This window comes from Ranitomeya imitator, chromosome 1 (assembly GCF_032444005.1).
Source record: "Ranitomeya imitator isolate aRanImi1 chromosome 1, aRanImi1.pri, whole genome shotgun sequence".
In the NCBI taxonomy this organism is placed as follows: Eukaryota; Metazoa; Chordata; class Amphibia; order Anura; family Dendrobatidae; genus Ranitomeya; species Ranitomeya imitator.
The window spans coordinates 657,843,432-657,870,226 of record NC_091282.1 but is presented as its reverse complement, the minus strand read 5'-3'; the positions used below and the strand labels follow the sequence as shown (position 1 = coordinate 657,870,226).

General features: G+C 44.8%; 1 protein-coding gene across 1 annotated transcript in view; it reads left to right on the top strand.

Moving 5' to 3' along the window:
• LOC138641249 (Fc receptor-like protein 3) overlaps positions 1-26,795 on the top strand; it is a 49,680-nt gene that overhangs the window by 3,541 nt on the left and 19,344 nt on the right. The window contains exon 3 of the mRNA XM_069728900.1: positions 23,917-24,180. Coding sequence (XP_069585001.1) covers positions 23,917-24,180 — 264 coding nt within the window. The remainder of the gene's footprint in view (positions 1-23,916; positions 24,181-26,795) is intronic.

Below are 26,795 nucleotides of genomic sequence, written 5' to 3'. Positions count from 1 at the left end.
GCCCTCCGGATTTAGCTGCTGGGACTTCAGTACCTACGCAACCATGGATTCCGGTATCTGGTTCTTAGCTCCCAACTCTGGGGCGAGTTTAATCACAGCTACACTCCCCAGGTTCTCCTCTACTTCTCTCCTACTGACACCTGGTAAGGGGACCCCTCCTTGCTTCCAGGTATGACATTACTCAATGTGAGGGAGGCAATGCCACTGTGGCAACCGGACTCCTGGGGTACCACAATAGTGTCACTCTAGGTATAGATAAATAGCATTATACAACATGCAGATAAAGAGTGCTGCACAGTGTCAGATGAATAGTGTCACACTACATCCAGGCTTAACTGATGAGTTAGTGAAGAGTGTTTCTCAGAAAGAAAATCCTGCTAAAACATAACATTAAAATAGTTAAAAGACCAATTTGGAGCACTAGACTGTGGATGTCAAACAAATAATGTTTATAATATAAAACTATTTACTGAAGGAGAGAAATACAAAGAAATATAAGTGTTTCTCACTAAATTAGAATATCATCAAAAAATTAATTTATTTCAGTTCTTCATTACAAAAAGTGAAACTCATATATTATATAGAGTCATAATCATCAACATTAACAGAAATAAACACTTGAAATAGATCACTCTGTTTGTAATGACTGTATATAATTGTCACGATTCACACCGTGACCGTCACACCCACGTCACAGATCGGGGGGACTTTAGGCCAACAGATGGCTATCACATGTGCAGGGGGCTTGTCTTATTTATCCCTCCACTGCAACAATGTGATGGAAAAACACACACAAGTCTATTGACCTCTTAGGTTACAGCAGGGGCTTATTTTAGGTATCCCGCTGTTCTTCAATATACCACGAACTGCAGGGATTTATGTATATCCCGCTTTACAGTTCCGCTTGAACTTGCAGCTCTCTGGCGCCCCCCTTACCCTCAGGTCAGATTAGGTACTGCACCTAGGGTAATTAGTCACCAGAAAGGCTGCCTGCTATGTACTGGCTATTAAGCACGCTGCAGCGAGGCGATATAACTGCTCCCACGCAGGCAAGAACAATAATTATCAACGCCGCAGTCGCTACAACAACTCCCAAAACCACAGCACACGGTATGCTGCCACCAGTTTCCATTAAACGGGTCCAAAGCTAACCCAAAACAGTAGCATAATTCCTTTCAGAAGACTTAGGGTAGGTTTTAGAACAGGAAGAACGAAACTAGTATTTTATGTATTTAACTCAGTTAAAATTAAGGCAGTGTTTATAAAAAGATGTTACAATATGAGACAATTGAAAATATGTACAATGAAATTATAAAAATAACATAGATTAAAGAAGAAAGGTAAAACTCACATGTTTTCAGATCATTAAGGCAGCACACTGCAGCGCTAGAACATACAAACTTGAAATACGAAATCTGAACTGCATTACTGCACTAGAAATATGAAAAATGAGAGCGTTTAGCGCATAAAAATGGCCAATTTTATGTGTACCTGGTAGCCCCTTTACGGCATCTCTCTTATACCAGGTCCTACGCTTGCCTTACCTCGCTGAGAATAAACGTCTCCATCTGAATGGGTACATGTGAAACCTCTTCCTAGACTAAAATTCTAGGTTCAGCACCTGTTCACACTGAGTCTATGTTTGGATGTGCAGGTCAGGTTTTTGAAATTGAAATGTTTTCAGATCATGTCAGGCAAAACCATGCTGGCAGGCAAACCCCAAATGTCCCAGTGCATCAGGAGGTCTGGGTAGAAACAGCTCCTCAGGTAAGATTCAGGCTCAGACTAAGACTGAAGACTGAGTTAAGTGTAGAGATTTTTAAACCCCAGCCTCGTGACCTCACAAAAGGGCTGGTTAATGATATTCAATAAGGTCAGAGATCTTTACGTTCTCAGACCCTGGAGACAAATAAATTCCTGACTGAGAAGGGAGGGACCACGGGTGGCTTTGCAGGATTGGTCACCTGCAATTTAAAGCCACACCCTGCTCACATACAAGCTTCAGATTACCCAGTGTCTGCCATAAGGCTGGTTTGTTATATTCAGGGGGGGAGGGAGGGGTTTTTTACAGCTGCCATGTGTTTTCCGGACCATGGTTAGAGGTGCAAAAATCCCTCAGCTAAACACAGAGTGAAGGGGGGTCAACGCCTATATGTGCTGGCAGAGAAACTAAAACTTATATTATACATTTTCCTCACAATAATATATAAGTTTCACTTTTTGTATTGAAGAACTGAAATAAATTAACATGGGTGAAATAGTCACAAAAAAATTCCATATAACCAACCATTGTATCTCACAAAACACTTTAAATCAGGCCTCAAGAATATTATCAATTGATTTTAAGCCTAAGTCCAAAAAACGTAACCTCTGCAAATGTTGCCACAACAGATAATGGATAAGGTTATTAAATGCCCGGAAGAGCAGAATATTTGGCTTAGATTATGTGAACAAGTCCTTAGTAGGTGTCCCTACCTTGCTGTGGGTGTTGTCACCCTATCTTGGATGCAAAGTGATGCCCTCACTCACCGAAGGCTCTCCCTCAATCTTCCTATTATTCGTCTTATGCTCAGTTTAATTATGGAAAATATTCAATGGCAACCATTGATTCTTCAAACCAAATAAGCAGGAAAAATGTTGCACCTCGATGATAGGTATATTCAGATATACAGAGGTTTATATTGTCTATCTCCAATATACTGCAAAAAATTAAAACTGTAGTACAAGCAGATAATATTCACCCAAATGCACAAGATAGTACTGGAACGCCCGCCAGGGCTGTGGGGTATTCGGTACCGGGTCCAGGACTTAAAGGAATGTGTCACGACAGCGGTGACCCGGTCCGTGGCTCTGGGTGCCCATGTAAAAAGGACGGTCTTTAAAGGGGTGTGTGAAATAATAAACATTTGTGACGCCACCTGTGGTACTCGGTTAGGGATGACCAACGCTGCTTAAAGGGGTCCACTGGGGTGATGTTATGACAGCAGGGATGGTATGACTTCCCACAGGTGAAGCTGGGTCCCCAGGGCTCCTGGTGTAGTAGGTACAGTGGTGTAGAAAGAAACAGAGGACACAGGGTTGCACTCTCTTTACCTCTTTACTGTATGATTCAGGCAGCCACAGTCCAGGCTACCAGATCACAGGTGCTGCTGGTTATCCGGCTGGCTTGGAAGCATCTCAGGAATCCCCCTAACCATATGCAGTTGGAAGCCTTCCTTCTAGCGCTGTGTTGTTGTAGTCCCTTGTTGCCTTAGGCCTCACAAAAGATCCTCACGTTCTCTCTCTGTCCCCCTTCAGTTAGGACACTACCCGTACGACAGGTAACTCAAGCCTTTTTACAGGCTCCCTATCATGACCCGGGCTCTATCTGTTACTGTGTCCTCAGGTGTTAATGGTGGACAAGTAACTAACTTGAAATGTAGCTTTCTGCTGGTTTCTGCCATGGGGCATGAAGTTACCCCCCACCACCTCGGTCTTCCTGCTACTGGTATATGCGCTCAGCATGGAGGAAGCTCTGTTGGAGCTTCTCTCTCCAGCTCTTCACTCTCCTTTGCTCCTTCCTCCTTTCAATCTCTTTACAAGTTGCTCTGCTCTCTTTTTCCTCCCCAGGAGCTGCAGAATCACTCATCTGCGCGGCCCCAGCTTTCTTACCTCACCCCTCACTCTCCTCTCACCAACTGCCTAACTCTCCCCAACTGCCTAGCAACTGCCTAGCAACTAACTCCTCCTCCCGACCAGAGAGAGCAGCTCACCTGAAGTCGGGTGTAGAGCTCCCCCTTCTGGCCTGGAGTCAGAACTGTGTTGTATGTGCTGAATACCTGTTAAAGGGATCCTTCCTCGCTTCCAAGCATGACATCACTCTCCCCGTGAGGAAAGCAATGCCACTGTAACAACCGGTTACCTGGGGTGTTACAGTACAACCCTCAGGGTAAAGTAAATGTTCAGGGAAAACACACTGTGAGTGATCATTCATAGAACAACAGGACCATTGAGCGAGCCATAAGTAATTGATATTATCAAAGGGGGCATCAGAATGCATATGCCGTAAAATCGCAGCAAAAAACAGGTAGCATTTACCTGAATGCACAGAATATTACAACCCTAGCGGAAAATAATGCATCTACAACTAAAACAAACCCTGTGAGTAATCATTCATGGAACAATAGGACCATTGATTGAAAATCCCAGAGGTCAACTGCTGGTAAAACAGCCAAATAAGCAGAATCCCAAAGGCATTAATTCAAATAACAACAAACAAATGCAGTAGGGTATCAGAACGTTCAGAACTTATCTGCAGCCTTTGCCAAGAAAACCACCTCAATGGGTTTCCCTTTGTTCATATAGTTCCTCAGGAGGCTCATGGAGTGGACAGTGCCTAGATGACCAGCAACCAGGCCACAACCTATTACAGATGTCATCTGGGCACTGTCTACTCCATGAGCCTCCTGAGGAACTATATGATGGAGGGGAAATTCATTGAGGCGATTTTCGTGTCACATCGCATACAGACAGTGTCACAAAGCCCATATTATTAGTGTTCTCAGCATCTAGAAAAAGTGTTATGCAGAATCAAAATTAAATGTGACATCATTCCAAATAAAAAGAGTGTTATGGTATTAAGATATTGTCTCACAGCATCTAATAAACTAGCCTTGGACAATATCCAAATAAATATTGTTGGAAAGTGTTCAGATGAACAAGTGGCGCTATAGAGTTCAAGTTCTCTTTTTCTCTGAAGAGGCAATTTGCATATAAAATTTCCCAGAGGAGCATTGCAAGGCAAATAAGCCTTCTTACCTTGCAAGCCAGAAATGGTATGTCACTCTCCATAAGGAGAAACGTTACTCCTTAGACCCGAGTCCAGAGCCTCTCACCTAGCCAAATTAGTTCTCATGCTTCGCACTCATGAGGGCCAACAGCCCGAAAAACCGTGTCTGCGATTTGAGGTACTGATTTGTCTTTTATTCTAAGTCATATTGAAAGACTCTTTAAAGGGTCATTGTGACTTGTAGGATCCCTACTTCCAACAGGTGGCACTATAGAGTTTAAGTCCTATTTTTCTCTGAAGAGGCAATTTGCATATTAAATTTCCCAGAGGAGCATTGCACGGAGAATAAGCCTCCTTACCTTGACAAGCCAGAGCTGGTATGTCACGCTCCATAAGGAGAAAAGTTACCCCTTAGACCTCAGTCCAGAGCCTCTCACCTAGCCAAATTAGTTCTCATGCTTCGCACTCACGAGGGCCAACAGCCCGAAACATTGTGTCTGCGAATTCAGATACTGATTTGGCTTTTATCCTAAGTCATATTGCACGACTCGTTAAAGGGAGTCTGTCACCCCAAAATTTGAGAATGAGCTGTGGCCACCAACATCAGGGGCTTATCTACAGCATTCTGTAATGCTGTAGATAAGCCCCCGATGTACCCTGAAAGATAAGAAAAATGAGTTAGATTATACACACCCAGGGGCGGTCCCGGTTTGTTTCGGGTCCGATAAGTGTCGTGGCGCCTCTCATCTTCATGCGATGACGTCCTCTTCTTTTCTTCCTGCCGCGGCTGCAGCGCAAGCGGACTTTACCAACCCTGTTGAAGGCAGAGCAAAGTACGGCTGTGCTCAGGTGCTGAGCCTCTCTAACCTTTCCCGGCGCCTGTGCACTGCAGTACTTTGCTCTGCATATGACATACAGTGCATACAACAGATGATACAACATGTAGCACATACAACATACAACAGTACGTACAACATATGACATACAGTACATACAATATACAACAGGACATGCAACATATAACATACAGTACATACAACATACAGTACCTACAATACAACATATAACAAGTACAGTCATGGCCAAAAGTTTTGAGAATGACACCAAAATTATATTTTCACATGATCTGCTGCCCTCTGGTTTTTATTAGTGTTTGTCTGATGTTTATATCACATGCAGAAATATAATTGCAATCATATTATGAGTACCAATAGGTTATGTTGACAGAATGAGTTAATGCAGCAAGTCAATATTTGCAGTGTTGTTGACCCTTCTTCTTAGAGACCTCTGCAATTCTCACTGGCATGCTCTCAATCAACTTCTGGACCAAATCCTGACTGATAGCAGTCCATTCTTGCATAATCAATGCTTGCATTTTGCCAGAATTTGTTGGTTTTTGTTTGTCCCCCCGTATCTTGATGATTGACCACAAGTTCTCAATGGGATTAAGATCTGGGGAGGTTCCAGGCGATGGAACCAAAATCTCTATGTTTTGTTCCATGAGCCATTTAGTTATCACCTTTGCTTTATGGCAAGGTGCTCCATCATGCTGGAAAAGGCATTGTTGGGCGCCAAACTGCTCTTGGACGGTTGGGAGAAGTTACTCTTGGAGGACATTCTGGTACCATTCTTTATTCATGGCTGTGTTTTTAGGCAAGACTGTGAGTGAGCCGATTACCTTGGCTGAGAAGCAACCCCACACATGAATGGTTTCAGGATGCTTTACAGTTGGCATGAGACAAGACTGGTGGTATCGCTCACCTCTTCTTCTCCGAATAAGCTGTTTTCCAGATGTCCCAAACAATCAAAAATGGGATTCATCAGAGAAAATGACTTTGCCCCAGTCCTCAGCAGTCCACTCCCTGTACCTTTTGCAGAATATCAGTCGGTCCCTGATGTTTTTTCTGGAGAGAAGTGGCTTCTTTACTGCCCTCCTTGAAACCAGGCCTTGCTCAAAGAGTCTCCGCCTCACAGTGCATGCAGAAGCACTCACACCAGCCTGCTGCCATTCCTGAGCAAGCTTGGCACTGCTGGTAGTCCGATCCCAGTTTTAAGATACGGTCCTGGCGCTTGCTGGTCTTTCTTGGGCGCCCTGGAGCCTTTTTGACAACAATGGAAGCTCTTTCCTTGAAGTTCTTGATGATGCGATAGATTGTTGACTGAGGTGCAATCTTTGTAGCTGCGATACTCTTCCCTGTTAGGCCATTTTTGTGCAGTGCAATGATGGCTGCACGTGTTTCTTTAGAGATAACCATGGTTAACTGAAGAGAAACAATGATACCAAGCACCAGCCTCCTTTTAAAGTGTCCAGTGATGTCATTCTTACTTAATCATGACTGATTGATCGCCAGCCCTGTCCTCATCAACACCCACACCTGTGTTAATGGATCAAGCATTAAAACGATGTTAGCTGCTCCTTTTAAGGCAGGACTGCAATGATGTTGAAATGTGTTTTGGGGGTTAAAGTTCATTTTCTGGGCAAATATTGACTTTGCAAGTACAGTAATTGCTGTAAAGCTGATCACTCTGACATTCAGGAGTATATACAAATTGCCATTAGAAAAATGAAGCAGTAGACTTTGGAAAAATTAATATTTGTCTCATTCTCAAAATTTTTGTCCATGACTGTACATACAACATATAACATACAGTGCATACAACATACAGTACATACAACATATGACATACAGAACATACCACAAACAACAGTACATACAACATACAGTACATACAACATATGACATACAAAACATACTACAAACAACAGTACATACAACATACAGTACATACAACATATGACATACAGAACATACTACATACAACATATGACATACAGAACATACAACATACAACAGTACATACAACATACATTACATACAGTACATACAACACATACATATAGACATACAGTACATACAGTACATACAACATAGAGTACATACTCACCATCACCTTGATCCCCGAAGCCATTGCTCACCTGTAAAAAATATTAAAATAATAAACAAACAATAAACTTCCTGTGTTCGCAGCAGGGCCGTATTTAGAGTGGCTCCCATCTTTGTATGCGTGGCTCTGCTTCCCCTCCCATCTTTGTATGCGTGGCTCTGCTCCCCCTCCACCCATTTTTGTATGCGTGGCTCTGCTCCCCCTCCTCCCATCTTTGTATGCGTGGCACTGCTACCCCCTGCTCCCATCCTTGTATGCGTGGCTCTGCTCCGCCTCCTCCCATCTTTGTATGCGTGGTTCTGCTCCCCTCCTCCCATCCTTGTATGCGTGGCTCTGCTCCCCCTCCTCCCATCCTTGTATGCATTGCTCCCCTCCCATCTTTGTATGCGTGGCTCTGCTCCCCCTCTTCCCATCTTTGCATGCCTGGCTCTGCTCCCCCTCCTCCCGTCTTTGTATGCGTGGCTCTGCTCCCCCTCTTCCCATCTTTGTATGCGTGGCCCTGCTCCCCCTCCTCCCATCTTTGCATGGGTGGCTCTGCTCCCCCCTCCCATCTTTGTATGCATGGCTCTGCTCCCCCTCCTCCCATCTTTGCATGTATGGCTCTGCTCTCCCTCCTCCCATCCTTGTATGTGTGGCTCTCCTCCCCCCTCCTCCCATCTTTGTATGCGTGGCTCTGCTCTCCCTCCTCCCATCCTTGTTTGCGTGCGTCTCCTCCCCCCTCCTCCCATCTTTGTATGCGTGGCTCTGCTCCCCCTCCTCCCATCCTTGTTTGCGTGGCTCTTCTCCCCCCTCCTCCCATCTTTGTATGCGTGGCTCTGCTCCCCCTCCCCCCATCCTTGTATGCGTGGCTCTGCTCCCCCCTCCCATCCTTGTATGCATGGCTTGCCTCCCATCTTTGTATGCATGGCTATGCTCCCCCTCCTCCCATCCTTGTATGAGTGGCTCTCCTCCCATCTTTGTATGCATGGCTCTACTCTCCCCTCCTCCCATCTTTGTATGCGTGGCTCAGCTCCCCCTCCCATCTTTGTATGTGTGGCTATGCTCTCCCCTCCTCCCATCTTTGAATGCGTGGCTCTGCTTCCCCTCCTCCCATCTTTGCATGCGTGGCTCTGCTCCCCCTCCTCCCATCTTAGCATGCGTGGCTCTGCTCCCCCTCCTCCCATCTTTGTATGCGTGGCTCTGCTCCCCCTCCTCCCATCTTTGTATGGGTGGCTCTGCTACCCCCTCCTCCCATCCTTTTATGCGTGGCTCTGCTCCCCCTCCTCCCATCTTTGTATGCATGGCTCTGCTCCCCCTCCTCCCATCTTTGTATGCGTGGCTCTGCTACCCCCTCCTCCCATCCTTTTATGCGTGGCTCTGCTCCCCCCTCCTCCCATCTTTGTATGCGTGGCTCTGCTCCCCCTCCTCCCATCTTTGTATGGGTGGCTCTGCTCCCCTTCCTCCCATCTTTGTATGCGTGGCTCTGCTACCCCCTCCTCCCATCCTTTTATGCGTGGCTCTGCTCCCCCTCCTCCCATCTTTGTATGCATGGCTCTGCTCCCCCTCCTCCCATCTTTGTATGCGTGGCTCTGCTACCCCCTCCTCCCATCCTTTTATGCGTGGCTCTGCTCCCCCCTCCTCCCATCTTTGTATGCGTGGCTCTGCTCTCCCTCCTCCCATCCTTGTATGCGCGGCTCTGCTCCCCCTCCTCCCATCCTTGTATGCATGGCTCCCCCCTCCCTTCTTTGTATGCGTGACTCTGCTCCCCTTCCTCCCATTTTTGCATGCCTGGCTCTGCTCCCCCTCCTCCCATCTTTGCATGCATGGCTCTGCTCCCCCTCCTCCCATCCTTGTATGCGTGGCTCTGCTCCCCCTCTTCCCATCCTTGTATGCGTTACTCCATTCCCCCCTAACATCCTTGTATCCGTCCTCCCCTCCTCCCATCCTTGTATGTGTGGCTCAGTTCCCCCCATCTTGTATACGTGGCTCCCCCGTTCTCCTTCTCCTCCCCCGTCGTCCTTCTCCTCCCCCGCCCGTGATACTCGCCCTCCTCACAGCGCGCTGAATGGACTCTTCCTCCTGCACCTCTGTCCTGACTCCCGGCGCCGAAACTTCTTCCTGTGTGAGCGGTCACATGGTACCGCTCATTAAGGTCATGAATATGCATCCATATTCATCACCTTAATAAGCGGTACCACGTGACCGCTGTGAGCACAGGACTTGCTGCCGGAGCTGAGACCAGGCATCGCTGGAGGAGGGTGAGTATATCGTCTTCAATGAGGTGGGGAGGTGGTCTATCTATCTCATTCCTTCTATCTATAGATCTATCTATCTATCTATATTTATATCTACACTGTGTGCAGAATTATTAGGCAAGTTGTATTTTAGAGGATTATTTTTATTATTGATCAACAGCTATGTTCTCAATCAACCCAAAAGACTCATAAATATCAAAGCTTAATATTTTTGGAAGTTGGAGTGGGTATTTTTTAGATTTCGCTATCTTAGGAGGATATCTGTTTCTGCAGGTAATTATTACTGTGCAGAATTATTAGGCAACTTAATAAAAAACAAATATATTCCTATCTCACTTGTTTATTTTCACTAGGTAAACCAATATAACTGCACAAAATTTAGAAATAAACATTTCTGACAAGCAAAAACAAACCCCCCAAAATTAGTGACCAATATAGCCACCTTTTTTTATGTTCACACTCACCAGCCTTCAATCCATAGATTCTGTCAGTTGCTTGATCTGTTTATGACCAGCATTGCGTGCAGCAGCCACCACAGCCTCCCAGACACTGTTCCGAGAGGTGTACTGTTTTCCCTCCCTGTAGATCTCACATTTTATGAGGGACCACAGGTTCTCTATGGGGTTCAGATCAGGTGAACAAGGGGGCCATTATTATTTTTTCTTCTTTGAGGCCTTTAATGACCAGCCACTCTGTGGACTAGTTGGAGGCATGTGATGGAGCGTTGTCCTGCATGAAAATCGTGTTTTCCTTGAATGATACCGACGTCTTCCTGTACCACTGCTTGAAGAAGTTGTCTTCCAGAAATTGGCAGTAGGTCTGGGGGTTGAGCTTCACTCCATCCTCAACCCGAAAAGGTCCCACAAGTTCATCTTTGATGATACCAGCCCATACCAGTACCCCACCTCCACCCTGCTGGCGTCTGAGTCGGAGTGGAGCTCTCTGCCCTTTACTGATCCAGCCTCTAGTCCATCAAGAGTCATTCTCATTTCATCAGTCCATAAAACCTTTGAAAAGTCAGTCTTAAGATACTTCTTGGCCCAGTCTTGACGTTTTATCTTATGTGTCTTGTTCAAAGGTGGTCGGTTTTCAGCCTTCCTTACTTTGGCCATGTCCCTTAGTATCGCACACCTTGTGCTTTTTGTTACTCCAGTAACGTTGCAGCTCTGAAATATGACAAAACTGGTGGCAAATTGCATCTTGGCAGCTTCACGCTTGATTTTCCTCAATTTATGGCCAGTTATTTTGCACCTTTTTTTGTCCAACACGCTTCTTGCGACCCTGTTGGCTATTTGCCATGAAGCGCTTGATTGTTCGGTGATCACGCTTCAAAAGTTTGGCAATTTCAAGACTGCTGCATCCCTCTGCAAGACATCTCACAATTTTGGACTTTTCAGAGCCTGTCAAATCTCTCTTCTGACCCATTTTGCCAAAGGAAAGGAAGTTGCCTAATAATTAAGCAAACCTTATATAGGGTTTTGATGTCATTAGACAACACCCCTCCTCATTACAGAGATGCACATCACCTGATTTACTTAATTAGTAGTTGGCTCTCAAGCCTGAACAGCTTGGAGTAGGACAACATGTATAAAAAGTATCATGTGATCAAAATACCTATCTATCTATCTATCTATCTATCCATCTATCTATCTATCTATCTATGTAAAAGAGGAGGTTGGACAAGAAATTACATCATAATTTATTTTTTTTGCTCAATAATACATCTTTATTTAGCTTTCAAAAACGCATACAAAAACGTATAAAAAAAGTATAAAAAAACACACCAAAAATGTGCAAAAAAAGCATCAAAAACACGCAAAAAACGCATCAAAAACGTACCTACGTTTTCTGCCAAGAGATGCAGATTCAGTGCAGAAAAATCCACAGGCAAATCTGCAACGTGTGCACATACCCTGACAAGCCAGAACTGGTATGTCACTCTCCATAAGGAGAAACGTTACCCCTTAGACTCCAGTCCAGAGCCTCTCACCTAGCCAAATTAGTTCTCATGCTTCACACTGACGAGGGCCAACAGCTCAAAACACCATGTCTGCAAATTGAGATACTGATTTGGCTTTTACCCTAATTCATATTGCATGACTCGTTAAAGGATTGATTGTGACTAGTGTTGAGCGATACCGTCTGATACTTGAAAGTATCGGTATCGGATAGTATCGGCCGATACCCGAAAAATATCGGATATCGCCGATACCGATATCCGATACCAATACAAGTCAATGGGACATCAAGTATCGGAATGTATCCTCATGGATCCCAGGGTCTGAAGGAGAGGAAACTCTCCTTCAGGCCCTGGGATCCATATTAAAGTGTAAAATAAAGAATTAAAATAAAAAATATTGTTATATTCACCTCTCCGGCGGCCCCTGGACATCAGCGGGAGGATCCGGCGTCCGGCACGGCTTCTTTCTTCAAAATGCGCGCCTTTAGGACCTGTGGAATGACGTCCCGGCTTCTGATTGGTCGCGTGCCGCCCATGTGACCGCCACGCGACCAATCAGAAGCCGCGACGTCATTCCTCAGGTCCTAGAAGGCGCTCATTCTAGGACTTTAGCTGAGGAATGACGTCGCGGCTTCTGATTGGTCGCGTGGCGGTCACATGGGCGGCACGCGACCAATCAGAAGCCGGGACGTCATACCACAGGTCCTAAAGGCGCGCATTTTGAAGAAAGAAGCCGTGCCGGACGCCGGATCCTCCCGCTGATGTCCAGGGGCCGCCGGAGAGGTGAATATAACAATATTTTTTATTTTAATTCTTTATTTTACACTTCCGATACCGATACCCGATATCACAAAAATATCGGATCTCGGTATCGGAATTCCGATACCGCAAGTATCGGCCGATACCCGATACTTGCGGTATCGGAATGCTCAACACTAATTGTGACTTGTAGGATCGCTACTTCCAGCATGTGGTGCTATAGAGTTTAAGTCCTCTTTTTCTCTGAAGAGGCAATTTGCATATCAGATGAATAGTGTCATACAGTGTCCATATAGTGTCACACTGAGGGCTCAGAGAAATAGTGTAAGGTGGTATTCAGATAGTGTAGCATGGCATTTGTCTAACTGCTACTATATAGTGTATCAATAAGGTGTTGCACAGTGTTAAGATATCTGTATCACACAGAAACCAGATAAATAATGTTACACGGAATTCAGATATACAGTAGTATCGTGCACTGCATCCAGATAAATAGTGTCACTCAGCATCAAGATATACAGTATTGTGGTGTACAGCATCCAGATAAATAGTGTTAGTCAGCATCAAGATATACAGTATTGTGCTGCACAGCATCCAGATAAATAGTGTCACACAGCATCCAAATATACCATAGTGTGGTGCACAGCATCCAGATAAATAGTGTCACACAGCATCCAGATATACCATATTGTGGTGCCCAGCATCCAGATAAATAGTGTCACACAGCATCCAGATATACCGTATTGTGGTGCCCAGCATCCAGATAAATAGTGTCACACAGCATCCAGATATACCGTATTGTGGTGAACAGCATCCAGATAAATAGTGTCACACACCATCCAGATATACTGTATTGTGGTGCACAGCACCCTGCTAAATAGTGTCACTCAGCATCAAGATATACAGTAATGTGGTGCACAGCATCCAGATAAATAGTGTCACACAGCATCCAAATATACCATAGTGTGGTGCACAGCATCCAGATAAATAGTGTCACACAGCATCCAGATATACCATATTGTGGTGCCCAGCATCCAGATAAATAGTGTCACACAGCATCCAGATATACCGTATTGTGGTGCCCAGCATCCAGATAAATAGTGTCACACAGCATCCAGATATACCGTATTGTGGTGAACAGCATCCAGATAAATAGTGTCACACACCATCCAGATATACTGTATTGTGGTGCACAGCACCCTGCTAAATAGTGTCACTCAGCATCAAGATATACAGTAATGTGGTGCACAGCATCCAGATAAATAGTGTTAGTCAGCATCAAGATATACAGTATTGTGCTGCACAGTATCCAGATAAATAGTGTCACACAGCATCCAAATATACCATAGTGTGGTGCACAGCATCCAGATAAATAGTGTCACACAGCATCCAGATATACCGTATTGTGGTGCACAGCATCCAGATAAATAGTGTCACACAGCATCCAGTTATACCGTATTGTGGTGCACAGCATCCAGATAAATAGTGTCACACAGCATCCAGATATACCGTATTGTGGTGCACAGCATCCAGATAAATAGTGTCACTCAGCATCAAGATATACAGTATTGTGGTGCCCAGCATCCAGATAAATAGTGCCACACAGCATCCAGATATTATTATTATTATTATTTATTATTATAGTGCCATTTATTCCATGGCGCTTTACATGTGAGGAGGGGTATACATAATAAAACAAGTACAATAATCTTGAAAAATACAAGTCACAACTGGTACAGGAGGAGAGAGGACCCTGCCCGCGAGGGCTCACAATCTACAAGGGATGGGTGAGGATACAGTAGGTGAGGGTAGAGCTGGCCGTGCAGCGGTTTGGTCAATCGGTGGTTACTGCAGGTTGTAGGCTTGTCGGAAGAGGTGGGTCTTCAGGTTCTTTTTGAAGGTTTCGATGGTAGGCGAGAGTCTGATATGTTGTGGTAGAGCATTCCAGAGTAGGGGGGATGCACGAGAGAAATCTTGTATGCGATTGTGGGAAGAGGAGATAATAGGGGAGTAGAGAAGGAGATCTTGTGAGGATCGGAGGTTGCGTGCAGGAAAGTACCGGGAGACGAGGTCACAGATGTATGGAGGAGACAGGTTGTGGATGGCTTTATATGTCATGGTTAGGCTTTTGTACTGGAGTCTCTGGGTGATGGGGAGCCAGTGCAGGGATTGACAGAGGGGAGAGGCCGGGGAATAGCGGGGGGACAGGTGGATTAGTCGGGCAGCAGAGTTTAGAATAGATTGGAGGGGTGCAAGAGTGTTAGAGGGGAGGCCACAGAGCAGGAGGTTACAGTAGTCAAGGCGGGAGATGATGAGGGCATGGACTAGGGTTTTTGCAGATTCTTGGTTTAGGAATGTGCGGATCCGTGAAATATTTTTGAGTTGGAGGCGGCAGGAAGTGGAAAGGGTTTGGATATGCGGTTTAAAGGAGAGATCAGTGTCAAGGATTACCCCAAGACAGCGGGCTTGTGGGACTGGGGAGAGTGGGCAGCCGTTTACTGTAATGGATAGGTTCGTTGGGGAGATCGCGTGAGATGGGGGAAAGATGATGACTTCTGTTTTGTCCATGTTAAGTTTTAGAAATCTAGTGGAGAAGAAGGATGAAATAGCAGACAGACATTGAGGGATTCTGGTCAGTAGGGAGGTGATATCTGGTCCAGAGATGTAGATCTGTGTGTCGTCAGCATAGAGATGATACTGAAAGCCGTGAGATTCTATGAGCTGTCCCAGGCCAAAGGTGTAGATGGAGAAGAGCAGGGGTCCTAGAACTGAACCTTGCGGGACTCCGACAGATAGGGGGCGAGGTGAGGAGGTGGTGTGTGAGTGGGAGACGCTGAATGTACGGTCAGTTAGGTATGATGAGATCCAGGATAGGGCCAACTCTGTGATGCCAAGGGATGAGAGGGTCTGCAGCAGCAGGGAATGGTCCACTGTGTCAAAGGCAGAGGACAGGTCCAGGAGGAGGAGGACAGAGTAGTGTCGCTTGCTCTTGGCGGTTAATAGGTCATTGGTGACCTTAGTTAGGGCAGTTTCAGTGGAGTGGTGTGACCGGAAGCCTGATTGAAAGCGGTCGAAGAAGGAGCAGGAAGATAGATGGGAGGACAGTTCAATATGGACATGTTGTTCCAGTAGTTTTGAGGCAAAGGGGAGAAGTGATATAGGGCGATAGCTAGATACAGAGGATGGGTCAAGAGAGGGCTTTTTGAGGATAGGTGTGATTGTGGCATGTTTAAAGCTTGAGGGGAAAATGCCAGTTGTTAGTGATAGGTTAAAGAGATGGGTTAGGGTTGGGATGAAGACTGTGGTGAGGTTTGGGATGAAGTGGGATGGGAGTGGGTCAAGTGCACAGGTGGTGAGATGCGATCTTGAGAGTAGAGTGGAGAGTCCGTCTTCTGTAATGGTGGAGAAGTTGGTTTTGGAGGTGGAGGGCTGGGTAGTTGGGAGGAAGGGTTCTGGGGGTTGTTTACTAAAATTGTCTCTGATGTTCTCAATTTTCTGCTTGAAAAATGAGGCGAAGTCTTCAGCTGAGATGAGTGGGGAGGGAGGAGGTGCTGGGGGACGGAGGAGAGAGTTGAAGGTGTTGAATAACTGTTTGGGGTTGTGAGACAGGGAGGATATGAGAGATGAGAAGTAGGTTTGTTTTGCTGTGGCGAGCATGGTTTTGAAAGCAGTGAGGGACTGTTTGAATGCGATGAAGTGCTCGATGGAGTGGGATCTTTTCCATCTGCGCTCAGCAGCTCTGGAAGCTCGCCTCAGTTCTTTTGTCATGCTGGTGTGCCAGGGTTGTCTGTTGATTTTGCGAGCTTTGGTATGTGTGAGAGGGGCAAGAGATTCCAAAGCTGCAGCTATTGTGGTGTTATATAGAGCGGCAGCATCATCCGCATTGTGTAGGGAGCTTATGTCTGTGAGAGGGAGGAGGGATTCAGAGAGTGAGTGAAGATCAAGGTGTTTAAGATTTCTGCGAGGGTGTGAGAGTTTGTGGGGTGGGGGTTGTAGACAAGGAGTGGAAAGGGAAGAGAATGTAAGTAGGTTGTGGTCAGAAAGAGGAAGAGGTGAGTTTGAGAGGTTAGATAGGGAGCAGAGGCGGGTGAGAATGAGGTCCAGTGTGTGACCATCTTTGTGGGTGGCTGTAGAAGACCATTGAGTGAGGCCAAAGGAGGAAGTGAGAGATAGAAGTTTAGTGGCAGCTGAGAGGGAAGTGTCAATGGGGATGTTGAAGTCGCCCATGATGATAGTGGGGATGTCAGCGGCGAGGAAGTGGAGTAGCCAGGTGGTGAAGTGGTCGAAGAAGGTGGTGGCTGGCCCTGGGGGACGGTAGATGACAGCCAGTTGGAGGTTGGAGGGGGAGTAGATGCGCACAGAGTGCACCTCAAAGGAAGGGAGGATAACAGAGGGTGGCAGTGGGATTGGGGTGAAGGAGCAGTTATCTGACAGGAGAAAACCAACTCCTCCGCCATGCTTGCTGCTGGGGCGGGGTGTGTGAGAAAGGTGGAAGCCACCGTAAGAGAGTGCCGCAGGGGAGGCTGTGTCAGAAGGGGTGAGCCAGGTTTCAGTGATGCCGAGGAAGGAGAGTTTGTTATTGATAAAGAGGTCATGGATAAATGGAAGTTTATTGCAGACAGAGCGTGCGTTCCATAGTGCTCCAGATAGGGAAATTGGGGGAGTGGGGGCAGGATGAATGGGTATGAGGTTACTGTGGTTGCGAGGACGTGTAGAGGATCGTGGCAGGGGATTAGAAATGAGTGTGGGGATGTGATGAGGAGGGCCAGGATTTGGGGATATGTCGCCAGCAATGAGGAGCAGCAGACAGAGCGTTAGAAGGTGTGAGCTGGATAGGTCATGATGTGGCCGTGTGTGCCTGGCGAGAAAGGATTGTATGTGGAGGAATAGTTCTGTGGAGGAGGTGAGATGACTGGGGAGGATGGAGGGAGAAATGACTAGTTCTTTACTGGGTGGAGGGACTACAGGAGATAGGAAGAAATAGAGTAGTATGGGGGTGAATGTGAATAGAAACCGAAACATTATAGTGGTTTTCTATTTCTTTACCTTCCAGTCAATTCCAGTCCAATTCTAGTCTAATTCATAGCAATTAAAAAACTGCAATTTAAAAATGCAATTTCTAAGATGGTCAGACACGTCTGGTCAGACTCATGGCTATGAATTTATGGGCACCTAAGGGCTCACAGCTGAGAGGGAGGATGTGGGCGTGTGTGTCTAGAGCACATGTTCACAGTTAAGCCAGGTCATAAAGAGGGGGTGGGGTAGATGGCCACTCAGGTATGCAAGCAAGAAGCAAGGGAAGTGAAATACGAATGGATAGAAAACAATGGGTAAGCAAAGCATACCAGGTGGGAATTATATGCAGTTCACATAAACACACATTGCAGGAAAGGCAGAGTAGATGGACAGCAGCATACCAGGTGGGAATTATATGCAGTTCACATAAACACACATTGCAGGAAAGGCAGAGTAGATGGACAGCAGCATACCAGGTGGGAATTATATGCAGTTCACATAAACACACATTGCAGGAAAGGCAGAGTAGATGGACAGCAGCATACCAGGTGGGAATTATATGCAGTTCACATAAACACACATTGCAGGAAAGGCAGAGTAGATGGACAGCAGCATACCAGGTGGGAATTATATGCAGTTCACATAAACACACATTGCAGGAAAGGCAGAGTAGATGGACAGCAGCATACCTGTGGGTAGACAAAACAGCTTGATTAGAGGATACAGGTGGTGATGAGGATGATGAAAGTACAGCAGTGATGAATGCTCAAATGCCCCATGGAATTCTAGTCTAATTCATAGCAATTAAAAAACTGCAATTTAAAAATGCAATTTCTAAGATGGTCAGACACGTCTGGTCAGACTCATGGCTATGAATTTATGGGCACCTAAGGGCTCACAGCTGAGAGGGAGGATGTGGGCGTGTGTGTCTAGAGCACATGTTCACAGTTAAGCCAGGTCATAAAGAGGGGGTGGGGTAGATGGCCACTCAGGTATGCAAGCAAGAAGCAAGGGAAGTAAAATACGAATGGATAGAAAACAATGGGTAAGCAAAGCATACCAGGTGGGAATTATATGCAGTTCACATAAACACACATTGCAGGAAAGGCAGAGTAGATGGACAGCAGCATACCAGGTGGGAATTATATGCAGTTCACATAAACACACATTGCAGGAAAGGCAGAGTAGATGGACAGCAGCATACCAGGTGGGAATTATATGCAGTTCACATAAACACACATTGCAGGAAAGGCAGAGTAGATGGACAGCAGCATACCAGGTGGGAATTATATGCAGTTCACATAAACACACATTGCAGGAAAGGCAGAGTAGATGGACAGCAGCATACCAGGTGGGAATTATATGCAGTTCACATAAACACACATTGCAGGAAAGGCAGAGTAGATGGACAGCAGCATACCAGGTGGGAATTATATGCAGTTCACATAAACACACATTGCAGGAAAGGCAGAGTAGATGGACAGCAGCATACCAGGTGGGAATTATATGCAGTTCACATAAACACACATTGCAGGAAAGGCAGAGTAGATGGACAGCAGCATACCAGGTGGGAATTATATGCAGTTCACATAAACACACATTGCAGGAAAGGCAGAGTAGATGGACAGCAGCATACCTGTGGGTAGACAAAACAGCTTGATTAGAGGATACAGGTGGTGATGAGGATGATGAAAGTACAGCAGTGATGAATGCTCAAATGCCCCATGGAATTCTAGTCTAATTCATAGCAATTAAAAAACTGCAATTTAAAAATGCAATTTCTAAGATGGTCAGACACGTCTGGTCAGACTCATGGCTATGAATTTATGGGCACCTAAGGGCTCACAGCTGAGAGGGAGGATGTGGGCGTGTGTGTCTAGAGCACATGTTCACAGTTAAGCCAGGTCATAAAGAGGGGGTGGGGTAGATGGCCACTCAGGTATGCAAGCAAGAAGCAAGGGAAGTAAAATACGAATGGATAGAAAACAATGGGTAAGCAAAGCATACCAGGTGGGAATTATATGCAGTTCACATAAACACACATTGCAGGAAAGGCAGAGTAGATGGACAGCAGCATACCAGGTGGGAATTATATGCAGTTCACATAAACACACATTGCAGGAAAGGCAGAGTAGATGGACAGCAGCATACCAGGTGGGAATTATATGCAGTTCACATAAACACACATTGCAGGAAAGGCAGAGTAGATGGACAGCAGCATACCAGGTGGGAATTATATGCAGTTCACATAAACACACATTGCAGGAAAGGCAGAGTAGATGGACAGCAGCATACCAGGTGGGAATTATATGCAGTTCACATAAACACACATTGCAGGAAAGGCAGAGTAGATGGACAGCAGCATACCAGGTGGGAATTATATGCAGTTCACATAAACACACATTGCAGGAAAGGCAGAGTAGATGGACAGCAGCATACCAGGTGGGAATTATATGCAGTTCACATAAACACACATTGCAGGAAAGGCAGAGTAGATGGACAGCAGCATACCTGTGGGTAGACAAAACAGCTTGATTAGAGGATACAGGTGGTGATGAGGATGATGAAAGTACAGCAGTGATGAATGCTCAAATGCCCCATGGAATTCTAGTCTAATTCATAGCAATTAAAAAACTGCAATTTAAAAATGCAATTTCTAAGATGGTCAGACACGTCTGGTCAGACTCATGGCTATGAATTTATGGGCACCTAAGGGCTCACAGCTGAGAGGGAGGATGTGGGCGTGTGTGTCTAGAGCACATGTTCACAGTTAAGCCAGGTCATAAAGAGGGGGTGGGGTAGATGGCCACTCAGGTATGCAAGCAAGAAGCAAGGGAAGTGAAATACGAATGGATAGAAAACAATGGGTAAGCAAAGCATACCAGGTGGGAATTATATGCAGTTCACATAAACACACATTGCAGGAAAGGCAGAGTAGATGGACAGCAGCATACCTGGTGGGAATTATATGCAGTTCACATAAACACACATTGCAGGAAAGGCAGAGTAGATGGACAGCAGCATACCAGGTGGGAATTATATGCAGTTCACATAAACACACATTGCAGGAAAGGCAGAGTAGATGGACAGCAGCATACCAGGTGGGAATTATATGCAGTTCACATAAACACACATTGCAGGAAAGGCAGAGTAGATGGACAGCAGCATACCAGGTGGGAATTATATGCAGTTCACATAAACACACACTGCAGGAAAGGCAGAGTAGATGGACAGCAGCATACCAGGTGGGAATTATATGCAGTTCACATAAACACACATTGCAGGAAAGGCAGAGTAGATGGACAGCAGCATACCAGGTGGGAATTATATGCAGTTCACATAAACACACATTGCAGGAAAGGCAGAGTAGATGGACAGCAGCATACCTGTGGGTAGACAAAACAGCTTGATTAGAGGATACAGGTGGTGATGAGGATGATGAAAGTACAGCAGTGATGAATGCTCAAATGCCCCATGGAATTCTAGTCTAATTCATAGCAATTAAAAAACTGCAATTTAAAAATACAATTTCTAAGATGGTCAGACACGTCTGGTCAGACTCATGGCTATGAATTTATGGGCACCTAAGGGCTCACAGCTGAGAGGGAGGATGTGGGCGTGTGTGTCTAGAGCACATGTTCACAGTTAAGCCAGGTCATAAAGAGGGGGTGGGGTAGATGGCCACTCAGGTATGCAAGCAAGAAGCAAGGGAAGTGAAATACGAATGGATAGAAAACAATGGGTAAGCAAAGCATACCAGGTGGGAATTATATGCAGTTCACATAAACACACATTGCAGGAAAGGCAGAGTAGATGGACAGCAGCATACCAGGTGGGAATTATATGCAGTTCACATAAACACACATTGCAGGAAAGGCAGAGTAGGTGGACAGCAGCATACCAGGTGGGAATTATATGCAGTTCACATAAACACACATTGCAGGAAAGGCAGAGTAGATGGACAGCAGCATACCAGGTGGGAATTATATGCAGTTCACATAAACACACATTGCAGGAAAGGCAGAGTAGATGGACAGCAGCATACCTGTGGGTAGACAAAACAGCTTGATTAGAGGATACAGGTGGTGATGAGGATGATGAAAGTACAGCAGTGATGAATGCTCAAATGCCCCATGGAATTCTAGTCTAATTCATAGCAATTAAAAAACTGCAATTTAAAAATGCAATTTCTAAGATGGTCAGACACGTCTGGTCAGACTCATGGCTATGAATTTATGGGCACCTAAGGGCTCACAGCTGAGAGGGAGGATGTGGGCGTGTGTGTCTAGAGCACATGTTCACAGTTAAGCCAGGTCATAAAGAGGGGGTGGGGTAGATGGCCACTCAGGTATGCAAGCAAGAAGCAAGGGAAGTGAAATACGAATGGATAGAAAACAATGGGTAAGCAAAGCATACCAGGTGGGAATTATATGCAGTTCACATAAACACACATTGCAGGAAAGGCAGAGTAGATGGACAGCAGCATACCAGGTGGGAATTATATGCAGTTCACATAAACACACATTGCAGGAAAGGCAGAGTAGATGGACAGCAGCATACCAGGTGGGAATTATATGCAGTTCACATAAACACACATTGCAGGAAAGGCAGAGTAGATGGACAGCAGCATACCTGTGGGTAGACAAAACAGCTTGATTAGAGGATACAGGTGGTGATGAGGATGATGAAAGTACAGCAGTGATGAATGCTCAAATGCCCCATGGAATTCTAGTCTAATTCATAGCAATTAAAAAACTGCAATTTAAAAATGCAATTTCTAAGATGGTCAGACACGTCTGGTCAGACTCATGGCTATGAATTTATGGGCACCTAAGGGCTCACAGCTGAGAGGGAGGATGTGGGCGTGTGTGTCTAGAGCACATGTTCACAGTTAAGCCAGGTCATAAAGAGGGGGTGGGGTAGATGGCCACTCAGGTATGCAAGCAAGAAGCAAGGGAAGTGAAATACGAATGGATAGAAAACAATGGGTAAGCAAAGCATACCAGGTGGGAATTATATGCAGTTCACATAAACACACATTGCAGGAAAGGCAGAGTAGATGGACAGCAGCATACCAGGTGGGAATTATATGCAGTTCACATAAACACACATTGCAGGAAAGGCAGAGTAGATGGACAGCAGCATACCAGGTGGGAATTATATGCAGTTCACATAAACACACATTGCAGGAAAGGCAGAGTAGATGGACAGCAGCATACCAGGTGGGAATTATATGCAGTTCACATAAACACACATTGCAGGAAAGGCAGAGTAGATGGACAGCAGCATACCAGGTGGGAATTATATGCAGTTCACATAAACACACATTGCAGGAAAGGCAGAGTAGATGGACAGCAGCATACCAGGTGGGAATTATATGCAGTTCACATAAACACACATTGCAGGAAAGGCAGAGTAGATGGACAGCAGCATACCAGGTGGGAATTATATGCAGTTCACATAAACACACATTGCAGGAAAGGCAGAGTAGATGGACAGCAGCATACCAGGTGGGAATTATATGCAGTTCACATAAACACACATTGCAGGAAAGGCAGAGTAGATGGACAGCAGCATACCTGTGGGTAGACAAAACAGCTTGATTAGAGGATACAGGTGGTGATGAGGATGATGAAAGTACAGCAGTGATGAATGCTCAAATGCCCCATGGAATTCTAGTCTAATTCATAGCAATTAAAAAACTGCAATTTAAAAATGCAATTTCTAAGATGGTCAGACACGTCTGGTCAGACTCATGGCTATGAATTTATATAGATATACCGTAGTGTGGTGCACAGCATCCAGATAAATAGTAACAGAAAGCATCCAGTTATACCGTATTGTGGTGCACAGCATCCAGATAAATAGTGTCACACAGCATCCAGATATACCGTATTGTGGTGCACAGCATCCAGATAGTGTCACACAGCATCCAGTTATACCGTATTGTGGTGCACAGCATCCAGATAAATAGTGTCACACAGCATCCAGATATACCGTATTGTGGTGCACAGCATCCAGATAAATAGTGTCACTCAGCATCAAGATATACAGTAATGTGGTGCCCAGCATCCAGATAAATAGTGCCACACAGCATCCAGATATACCGTAGTGTGGTGCACAGCATCCAGATAAATAGTAACAGACAGCTACGCATTTAAATATAATTTGATTGAGAAATTTCACAGATATTTCTGTATTCTCTTCCTCTCAGCTATTCTATTTTGTTTCAGAGGCAGAAGTACTGACCTATGTGACATTGGATCCAGACTGGAGAATAATATTCAGAGGAGAAAAAATGTCTTTTACGTGTAATGTTGTTCATTCTACTAGAAAGACAGATCAAAAGTTTTACTGGTACAAAGATAACCAACAAATTAAAGGTAACCAGCAGAAATTTCAGATTGAAAGTGCCAAAATAAAAAATAGTGGAAATTATCAGTGCAAAACTATGGCCAGTAACAGAAGCGAGCCAGTCAGTTTGGCGGTAAGCGAAGGTAAGATCATAGATTCATGAGTTATATGCGGTATGCTTAATGCAGTATGTTCCTCAAGGTCAATTTATCACCTTCATATAGTTCTCAGGCAACTTTAGTTTATGAGCCCTTTCTTCAGTTAAAAGTTTCATTTTTTAAACTGGAAAATGTCAGCCATAACCAGTAGTCATATTCATTTACTGGTCCTACTGTGTCAGCATAAATAGTGTGAGATAGCATCCATAGGGCTCATACTTGCGAGAAAAACGGACGAGTGCAATCCGATAAAAACATTTTTTTATTGGCTATTCTGCTATCTATCTCTATGAATATAAAGATATATATATATATATATATATATATATGTCACTGACATATTTATACACACCTATACTATGTGTATATTTCTATTCTATATATTCTATTCTAACCTATTCTATTCTATACTGTAACCGGCATCTGCCGGCTTTTAATCTATCTATCTATCTATCTATCTATCTATCTATCTATCTATCTATCTATCATATATATATGTATCTATATATGTTTTGAAAAAAAAAATTGAAAAAAACAGCACAGTTAAGAGGTAGGGTGCAGACGCCTCACAGGTACATACCAGTCCTAGTAAATACTTATCCGAAAAGTTGAGGCAGAATACCAAATTCAAAATTATAAAGTGCTTTTTAATAGCCTATGTGGTGACGTTTCGGTCCTGGCTTGAGAAAGGTCTGTACCCAGGGCTGAAACGTCGCCACATGGGCTATTAAAAAGCACTTTATAATTTTGGATTTGGTGTGCTGCCTCAACTTTTTTGGATAAGTATATGTTTTGAAGATTATTTGGTTTTAAAACGATGTGTAGTTGTATTTTACAATTCGATTTTAACATGAGCTTTTACATACAGAGAACTGCTGTATGTCAAACCTCATGTTAAAATCGCATTGCATACGGATTGCATACGCATGTCATACGGATGTTCCATGGAAAAATCGCATGGAAATTGCATTACACTCGCATGACACTCGTCCGTTTTTTCAGTCTGGACATTGGACCATTTGTTTTTCTCGCAAATGGATATGAGCTCATATAAATAGTATCACACCTCATCCAGGTAATGTCTCACAAAATTCCCATATATATAGTTATATATGTTATGTATAGTTATACATAGCATCCAGATAATGGCACAAAATGTAAAAATCAAAATGTGAAATTTTGCAATTTTCATACTGGCTACTGGGGCATTTTTCGACTCTAGCTTCCTGTTTCAGATTTTATCCAGATTTTCACAAAATGCCTAGATAACACATGTGTGATAGCATTACCTGAGTGGGTTGGGGGACACTCACTTGGCAGCGGGATTAAAGCACTCAGGCACGTTTTCTCACAAAAACAGTCTATCCGGTTTATTAAGCATCATAAACCACACCACGAACAGTTCATTATTTACATCAACGGAACATCATAAGCACTGACAGTCTGTTCCAATGGCAGATACTTTTCTGATCATAACCCCCTTTATCTAGAGTTACCTTACAGGAGCTCCTCCTCCACACACTGACTCCTGTCAGTCCTGGTTCCCAGGGAAGCTGCCGAACTGGGATCACCGTACTTGTGACCAGGGCACTTCAGATAGTCCAGACCCGCAGACGGAACTGTAGCTTTCCCAACACATTAGCCATCACAGGCTCTGCCGATACGGCCTCTCCGTGCGCTATTCAGAAAGTCTAGTCCCAGGCACTTCCAACACATAGGCCTTCAGTCCATGGCCTCACCATGTGCTTCCAGGAGTCCAGTCCACTACAGGACATTCAAACACAGACCATTCAGGACTTTGCACACTGACCATTCTGGTCCATACACTCTGAACCATGTGACCAAACCCAGGTCACATTATGTAACTGTAACCACCCCCTAGGGGGGATGTGTGTGTGGTTAGCCAGTCCCGCCCAGCTCTCCAACTAACCCTCCAAGCCTCCCTATTAAACTATGCAAATACTTGTGGGACTACAAGTTCCAGAACAACATTGCTGGCTTACAGCGCAGACTCCCTCTGCGACACATACCAGCCATTTACAATCATGCCAGACACTGTTTCATTATCACCATTACAGATACGCCTCCATGTGTATCCTGAGGAGCACATACAGCGCCCCCTGGCTGTAACATGGGTCACTGCATCACACACACCATCCAGGTAATGTTTTTACAAAATACCCATATAAATTGTGGTAAATAGTATCCAGATAATAGAGCAAAATGTTAAAAATTAAAATGAGAAATCTTGCAATTTTCACACTGGCCACTGGGGCATTTTTTAACTTGAGCTACACACAGTGCCCAGATAAACAGTGTCAAATATCATCAAAAGATTGTCTGTGTTCAGGATAAATAGTGTCACACATCCAGAGATTGTCTGTGTTCAGATATATAGTGTCACACATCATTCAGAGATTGTCTGTGTTCAGATAAATAGTGTCACACATCATCCAGAGATTGTCTGTGTTCAGATAAATAGTGTCACACATCCAGAGATTGTCTGTGTTCAGATAAATAGTGTCACACATCCAGAGATTGTCTGTGTTCAGATAAATAGTGTCACACATCATCCAGAGATTGTCTGTGTTCAGATAAAT